The sequence below is a fragment of the Otolemur garnettii genome, unplaced genomic scaffold, assembly GCF_000181295.1.
Source record: "Otolemur garnettii isolate 467f Iridium unplaced genomic scaffold, OtoGar3 scaffold00198, whole genome shotgun sequence".
Classification (NCBI taxonomy): domain Eukaryota; kingdom Metazoa; phylum Chordata; class Mammalia; order Primates; family Galagidae; genus Otolemur; species Otolemur garnettii.
In genome coordinates, this window is record NW_003852593.1 from 178,644 (window position 1) to 186,531 (window position 7,888).

General features: G+C 52.8%; 1 protein-coding gene across 1 annotated transcript in view; it reads left to right on the top strand.

Annotated features, from left to right (window-relative positions):
• PCGF3 (polycomb group ring finger 3) overlaps nucleotides 1–7,888 on the top strand; it is a 51,981-nt gene that overhangs the window by 17,754 nt on the left and 26,339 nt on the right. The window contains exons 2-5 of the mRNA XM_003803995.3: nucleotides 1,011–1,048; nucleotides 2,087–2,227; nucleotides 4,382–4,499; nucleotides 5,267–5,363. Coding sequence (XP_003804043.2) covers nucleotides 4,391–4,499; nucleotides 5,267–5,363 — 206 coding nt within the window. The 5' untranslated portion in view covers nucleotides 1,011–1,048; nucleotides 2,087–2,227; nucleotides 4,382–4,390. The remainder of the gene's footprint in view (nucleotides 1–1,010; nucleotides 1,049–2,086; nucleotides 2,228–4,381; nucleotides 4,500–5,266; nucleotides 5,364–7,888) is intronic.

The window sequence follows — 7,888 nt, forward strand, 5'->3', positions numbered from 1 at the left end:
GAACCCGCCACCTTAGGTGTACGTGGCTGGCGCCTTAGCTGGTTGAGCTATAGGCACCGAGCCCGGCTTTGTTCTCTTCATCCCATTTCTCTTCTCATGCCCCAGACATGCCTGCCAGTCTTCCCTGGTACTTGCTGGGAAGGCTCTTTTCTTTCCTTCCCTCTTCCTTTTTTATTTTTTTTTTTAATTAAAAGTTAACTGAGCTTCAAGGATGAGTTAATAAAAATGCAGTAATGATGAACTTAAAGAGTAAAAATGGAGTCTCGAATGAACATGGTGTGAATGTTCATTAGCCAGTTGTTTCCAGGTTGTACTGGCCACTGTCTTTGAGCCACTGAGAGCCCTGACCCGTGCATCTGGCTCCAACAGCATTTCCAAGTCTTCTCTGTAGGAAGGTGGGGAGATGCCAGCACCTGGGTGAGAGTGTGGAGGACCCTAGGGTCCCAGTGCCCTCCCCGTTCAGCTCCCGTTGCCTGTCACTTAGGGGCCCCACGTGCCCCCAGCCTGCTCACTGCCACTCTGGCCTCTCCCTTCCATCCTTTCCCACAGAAATCATGTCCTCATCCCTGCTGAGGCCTCATGCCAGGGCTGGGAGGGGCTGTGGGGATGCAAGAGCCTCGTCCTAGGTCAGCTGAAAAAGGGTGTGCTGCTGGCTATCTCTCCCTGGCCTTGCCCTTCATCCACCTCCCCAAAAATTCACACCCTCTGGGCCCTCTGCAATCTAAGTCCTGTTCTTCTGAGCCCAAAGCAGCCTGGGGGAGCTCCCACCAGGCCTTGTGACCCCCAGAGCTCCTGTTGTGTTTAAGGCCTCAAGCTGGGCTTCGGCCATGTGGCCTCTGTCCCTGCAGACCCCACCCTTACTGTTACTCTGTGGTCACATTAATCCAAGGGGATGAGCTGACCTGTTTAGGCCATCCAGGCTCAGAGCTGCTAGCAGGGTAGGGGCCCACGTGTGGGGTGTGCCCTACTGTGCTCATGTGACTGATGCCCCGTTCTGTGCTTCTCCACAGGCTTCACCATGTAGCAGGCTCCAGGCTGTCATTCTTAGGTAAATACAATTTTAGCTATTTTTTTTTCTCCTTTCATTGTCTGTGAATTGGCAAGCTTTACTTTGAGTTATACTTTGTGAGTATATTATAGCCGTAGAAAAAGTCAGTTCCTTACGTTTCCTTTCGTACATCCTGTCTGATGACTGATTCTGGAATTATTTCTCTTTCTTCATATTTTTCTCCTTATTAATATTTCTACTATTTGCCACATGAGACTTGCTAAGGATTCTAGTAAGAACTTCACATTGGGGCTTGCCACCTGTAGCTTAGCGGCTAGGGTGCCAGCCACATACACCAGAGCTGGCAGGTTCAAACCCAGCCTGGGCTTGCCAAACAATAATGACAATTACAACAAAAAAATAGCCATGTGTTGTGGTAGGCACCTGTAGTCCCAGCTACTTGGGAGGCTAAGGCAAGAGAATCGCTTAAGCTCAAGAGTCTGAGGTTGCTGTGAGCTGTTGACTCTACCGAGGGCAACATAATGAGACTTTGTCTCAAAAAGCTAATTTATAGCTTTCATACGAAAGCTGTAACCCAATTATAGCCCAAGAATATGGGGAAAGGGGAAAGTGAGGGGATGGCAGGGGAGGGGGAAGATGGGTGGAGGAAGGGTAATTGGTAGGACCACACCTACAGTGCATCTTATAGTACATGTGAAACTTACTAAAGTAGAATATAAATGTCTTAACACAATAACTAAGAAAATGCCACGAAGGCTATGTTAACCAGTTTGATGAAAATATTTCAAATTGTATATAAAATCAGCACATTGTACCCCATGACTGCATTAATGCACACAGCTATGGTTTATTTATTTATTTATTTATTTATTTTTATTAAACATAGCATTGTACATTAATACTATCATGGGGGTACAGTGTACTGCTTCTGTACACAATTTGAAATACTTTCATCCAACTGGTTAACATAGCCTTCATGTCTTTTTCACAGTTAATTTTAAAAAAAGAACTTCACAATGGGATTGTAGCAGGCGCATGTGACATGACATGAAATAATAGATCCGTTTTCTGTGCCAGAAAATGGACAGAGAGCAGGGCCCAAGAGGACGGTGCAGCTGTGGGCCGGAGTGTAGAGCAAGGCAGGAGTGTTGTGCTGGAGTGGTGGCCTGAAGCCCCCATGCCCCCGCAGAGGGACGGACAGGCAGACGTCTAGAGGAGGTGAGCCTGCCCTTTGCCCCTGCTGCAGTGCCACTGGACTGCACTATGGGGTGGAGTAGCGATTGCAAGAAGCCTCGTGGTGTAGGACATATTTCTCTGCTAAATGTTCCTGGCAGTCCTGACGTATGTCCACCTCCCTTTGAGAGTCAGAGGTAGATCAGGCTGTGGGGGCCTCAGTTCTGGGTGGCCCCATGCTATGCAGAGGACCCTGTGTCAGGGGCACACTGCTGTGCAGGGGCTGCTGTGCTAGAGGCCTTTTCAGTAGTGAAAACTGTGAGCGTTTGCCCTGAAGGGATATGCCACCCTCAGCCTGTGCCATGGAGAGCCTGAAGAGAGACATCACTTCTCCCTCAGTAAGCAGCCCCCAAGCTTGAGGGTACCAGCCTCAGGCCAGGAGGGGGTCTGGTCAGGACTAGCCTGAGCTGGCACTGGGGCCATCCTTGTCTCTGTGACTGTGACAGTGTTGAGGGCAGCCAGCCCTGCTTGGGGCTTGTCTGGTTCCCCAGGGGCTAGCTGTGCTGTGTGCTTTTGGCAGGAAGCCCCTAGGGGAGGCTGAATTCTTCCTGAGAGTATCTGTGGTCACCTAGCTTTTGACTGTGGTCACTTGGTCATGGGGGTATCCCTCAAGGCTTCTCCACTGGAGTCACTGTCTCTCCTATGTTGAACAGCCATGTGGTAGGGACATGTGAGAGTTGATGGAACCCTCTCCCTTGACAGTCTTGCCCTGTTTAGTACCCATTGGAGCTCCTGCAGAAAGCAGCCTGCACTTGTCCTGGTACCTTTCTAGCCTGTCATTGCTCCCACACTGACCAGCTTACATTCTTCTGCAAGGAAGAGTGCCCCTTGTTTATCCATCTCCCTGTGGATGTGGGAGCATCTTTGTTCCCTCCCCTGTGTACTCCCGTCTGTGCTCCCAGAAGGCTCCACGCACCATGGGGTTCTCTAGGTTCATGCTAAACTCCCTACCTGTCCATCTCTGGATCAGTCTTAGTTGCTGGTTCCTCATTGACAGTTCACAGAGACACCAGGAGCTGGCTGTGTGTGCCCTGTGCTGCCAAGGAGGGGCCCTGTCCACTGAGTGATCAGACCAGGGACAGTGTGTGAGTCATGTGCCCCCAGCACCAACCACCAACAGTGGCCCAAGCCCTATAGGACTTGTCCCACCTCCCCTCTAGCTCCAGCTCTTTTTCCATCAGTGGAACCCCACTTCTAGGGTCCTCCATAGAGGGCATATCTCCTGGGGGCAGGTCTGCCTGTAGAAGATCTGTGACACCAAGTGGTGAACATGCACTGCCTAGGGAGATGCCCTTAGCCCGGCTGGCCAAGGCATTGGAAGTGGCCTCTCACTCCCACTTGCATGATGGGGCCTTGGTGAGAGCAGGGCTGGGATTGTCATGTTGTGGTGCTGAAGCCATGTGTGTGATGGTCAGTGCACCTGGACTCAGTGGGTAGGCAGTAATGGCTATGCCAAGTGGCCTTGTGAGTGCAACAGCAGGGTCACAACTATGTGCCCATTACAGATGATGCTAGAAATGAAGGTTGCATCACATTCCAGCATCACAGACCAAGCCCTGTGGGCTCACAGTGGCAGTAACAGTGGTAGTGTGGCTCCCCTGCTATGGCCCTTGTGTTTCCTGCAGGCCCTGGTGGTCAAGAGAAGCAGCCAGCAGTAGTTCCCCAAGGCAGGGGTTATCCTCAACCAGGCACTGTGGGTCACAACTTCCATGTGCCCTGGACGGACAGAACAGAAGCTCTGAGAAGAAGCGTGGTCGATGAAGGGGGTGAAGTGGGGGCCATGAGGCTGCAGCATGCACACTTAGGCTCTGGGCTGGTGCTGGAGTCTGCACAGCCCGTGTGCTGAGCTGAGGGCAGGTGCCTCGTTCATGCCCTTGGCTGGCAGCCCAATCTGCTTCTGCCTCTCCTTCCACCTTCATGGAGGACAGACCCCTGAGCTGCCCTCGGTGGGTCACTGAAAGAGGCGCCCCCTCACCAGAGCTTGCAGTAGAGGAAAGGAGGCTGTGGACCATGGGAGCCAGGGCCCCAGGGCAGTGAGGGGCCTTTGGCTGGATGGCTGCTGCCTACAACATCCTGGGGGAATGGTGGCGCCTGGGTCCTCACGGGCACTGACCAACCCCTGTGTGCTTTTCTCTGCAGGAGCCAAAGATGCTGACCAGGAAGGTCAGGCTGTGGGACATCAACGCCCACATCACCTGCCGCCTGTGCAGCGGGTACCTCATCGACGCAACCACGGTGACGGAGTGTCTGCACACGTGTATGTGGCTGTGGGCAGAGCAGCTCCCACTTGTGCTCTGCAAGCAGGGCTTGAGGACAAGTCAGAGAGATGGCTGTGCATTGAGAAGTCCTGAGTGGCTCCCATGGGGTGGGGACACCTGAGAACCCACATGTGGTCTGAGTGTGGTATGAAGCAGGGTGCTCACTTCTGACAGGGAGTGGTGCTGGCCTTTTAGCCCTGCACGTGAACTCCTCCCCCAGTGAGGACAGTGTGTGCAGGGGCCTAGGCAGCCTGGGAGGGTAGGCAGGTCTGCAGGCCCCATGAGGCTCTAGTCTGAGCAGGGCGCTGGCAGCACCAACCTAAGTGTGTCTGTCTGACGATTGCTGAGAAGCATTTTGCTTAAACAGTCATTAAAATAAATTAGATACTTATAACAGATGGTTTTTATTGTGTTTTTCACTTGAGAAAATAAAATATTTGCACATTTTTATGGAATTTTTATTTTAAAGTTATATTTTTATACATTGGTGGGCATAATTTTATATGTTAGTTTATTTTCATTGAATTGTATCTAGTTTTGTTGTCCCGTGTTCTGATGCTCCCAGCTCCTCCTTTTAAGTTTTCCGCCCCCAGATTCCTCAGCTCATGCGCTGAGCATGGCAGCTGTCCAGATGGGAGACCCTTCCCTACTCAGGGAGCCATCTCAGCAGCAGCTGTGTTGACCTCCTCATACTCAGCAAGCACAGGGCATGAAGTTTGTCTCTGGCCTGGGTTTTAACTTTCTAACACAGTGCTTTTGGTAACAGTCTGCCGGAGTTGTCTGGTGAAGTATTTGGAAGAGAATAACACCTGCCCGACCTGTCGGATCGTGATCCACCAGAGTCACCCACTGCAGTACATTGGGTAAGTGCTGCTGTATCCCGGTGAGTGTGCACAGTCACGGTGCACTGCAGCCTGGCCCTGGCCAAGGTGCCTTGGCCTGCACTGTGGTACCTGTGTCTACTGCTTACCGGGCCAGGGCTGCCAAGCTGAGGAAGCGCAAGATCAAAGCTCAGTTTACAAGTGTCACAGGAAGTCGGCTGAAGTGAACTTCAGCATGGAGGGGCAGGTGGACCCTGGGGTCCTGGCTGCCCTGGGTCTCAGCAGGTAGAACTCACACCCATGCCAGCACCACTCCAGGGCGGTGACCAGCCCTGACCTAGGCCAGCCGGGCAGAGCGAGTGGTTTGCCCACAGGCTGTGAAATGGCTCTTGGGTTTACAGGATGGCTCTGCAGGAGACATGTTGCCTACACCACGCCAGGGGAGCAGAGAGACTTCTGGAGACAAGTCTTAAGGGAAGAGAGGCATATGTGTTTGTTTTTCACTCTTAAAGTTGTGAAACTTATCCCACACACAGTTTAGAAGCCCATGAATAGCTTAGAGCATCACCAGGGAGAGGCCACTGCAAGGCCAACAAATGAAAACTTCCTGTGCTCAGAGGATCCCTCCACCTCCACTGCCCCCCAGTCAGCATCTCTGCCATTCACTGTCTCTCAGCTTTCTGGACATTGGACCCACATGTTTCCTGTGTGCCCTGCTCCTCTGATGGATCCCTGCAGTATGTGCCACCTAAGCTGACAGCATCCCTGGAGAAGGCCCCACAGCAGTATTTCCCACTTGGTTCTCAGTGTGCTGCTGCTCTGGGCATCCCCCTGTGCCCACCTGCCCCCTCCACTGGCAGCCCCAGCACAGTGTCCCAACTTACTATGCCATAAGACCCACCTTCCTATGCTCTGTGTCCTGCACAGTATGGGCTTAGAGGTGGTTCTGTGAGCATCTCTCCCACCATGCACTGTGTGTGAGCTCAGGTATCTCCCCGAGTGTTGCCTGGCTGCTCGGGCCTCTCTACTGTGGTGGCAGTCAGCAGTACACACTGTACTTCTACCAGTTGCTGTTCTGCGTCCTGGTAGTCATTGTGTATGCACCTGCTTTCTCTCTTGGGTGCAGTTGTGCAGAGCTTGGGCGGGGAGAGCTTCTGCACATGAATTACTGAGGCAGGAATTGATAAGGGGCTTCCCTCTGGTCAGGGTTAGACAGCCTGAGGAGACTGCTCTCCTTGTGCAAGGTGCAAAGGTCTGGCAGCCCCCACACTCTGGGAGGCTGGAACAGGGGCTATCTTAGGGACCAGATGCTCTTGTCATTATCTGAGACCCTCTTATCACAGGCATAGACTGTCACACACAGAGAATGCAGTGGGAGTATCAGGCAGGGCAGGTACAGGGGGCAGCAGTAGGGTAGGGTGGGGCAGGTGCAGGGATGGGGTCAGGTGGGGTGGGGTGGGGCAGGGCAGGTGCAAAGGCCTTGGGGTCTGTGGCTTGGGTCATTGGGTTGGGCTCCACCCCTTGTCTCAGGCCTTTCGGGAGCTCTCTCTGATGTACCTGTGCAATGGCTTATGAGCCACCCTGTAGCAGGCAGAGTGGCAGGGCTGGGTGCAGATGTGTGTCCTGATGTAGACTGCAACTTCCGTGGTGGCTCTTTCTCTGCTTTTCACTGGATGTGTCCCAGGTGCAGCCTTCATAGCCCTCGTGTGTGTGTTTGTGTGTGGCCTTGTTCCGGATGTGGCTTTGCCCACACTGACCTCTCTGATAATTCTGCCCTTCCCAGAGCTGGCCAAAATGGTATTGCTAAGGCTGAACACTTCCTGCGCTTTGGCATTTGCATTTCAGGACACGGACTAGGACAGTGCAGACCAGGGCTAGGGTCATGGTGAGAGAATTGCCCCATGTAGGTCCTTAGCTCTGGACCCACAGGTTCTGGCAGAGACCTCAGGGCCATTGGTGATAAGGGATGCAGCATTTGGTCTGTGCTGTAACCCTGCTGGCCACAAAGACATGGTCATCCATACTGTCCCTGAAGAAAGGGCCCCACATGCCTGCCCCCACTTCCTAGCCTCCCACACTGGACCCCAGCCAGCAGCAAAGCCTGGCCACAGTCAGGGCCCAAATACCCAGCACCCTCTCCTTGTGGGTCAGATCAGTTTTAGAAAGAGCCAGGGTGGGGGACAGCAGAAAGCATTGAGGGGACAATGTACCTGGAAGGCCGCTGTTCTTGGTGTGTGTGAGTGTCCTGGCTGTGCTCTGTGTTGTGCAGCCTGGGTGAGTGCCCTGCTTACTGATTGCCTGAGACCTTCAGCGCCTGGTAGCCACCAGCACTCAGAACCCTTCCTGGAAGTGGCAGCTAACATTCTGACAGGGCCCCCGGTCACTCACAGTGGCTGTTTGCCCACAGGTAGCCGCTGTGACTGGCCCCAGGTGCTGAATTTCTATAAATTTTGTAAAACCCAACCTTTTGTTAGTTATTTAGACATTCCTAGTTTGGGCATACAGGGCTATGGCTTCATCCCAGGAACAGCCTTCATAGCTCTTTCATTTATTTTTTTTTTTTTTTT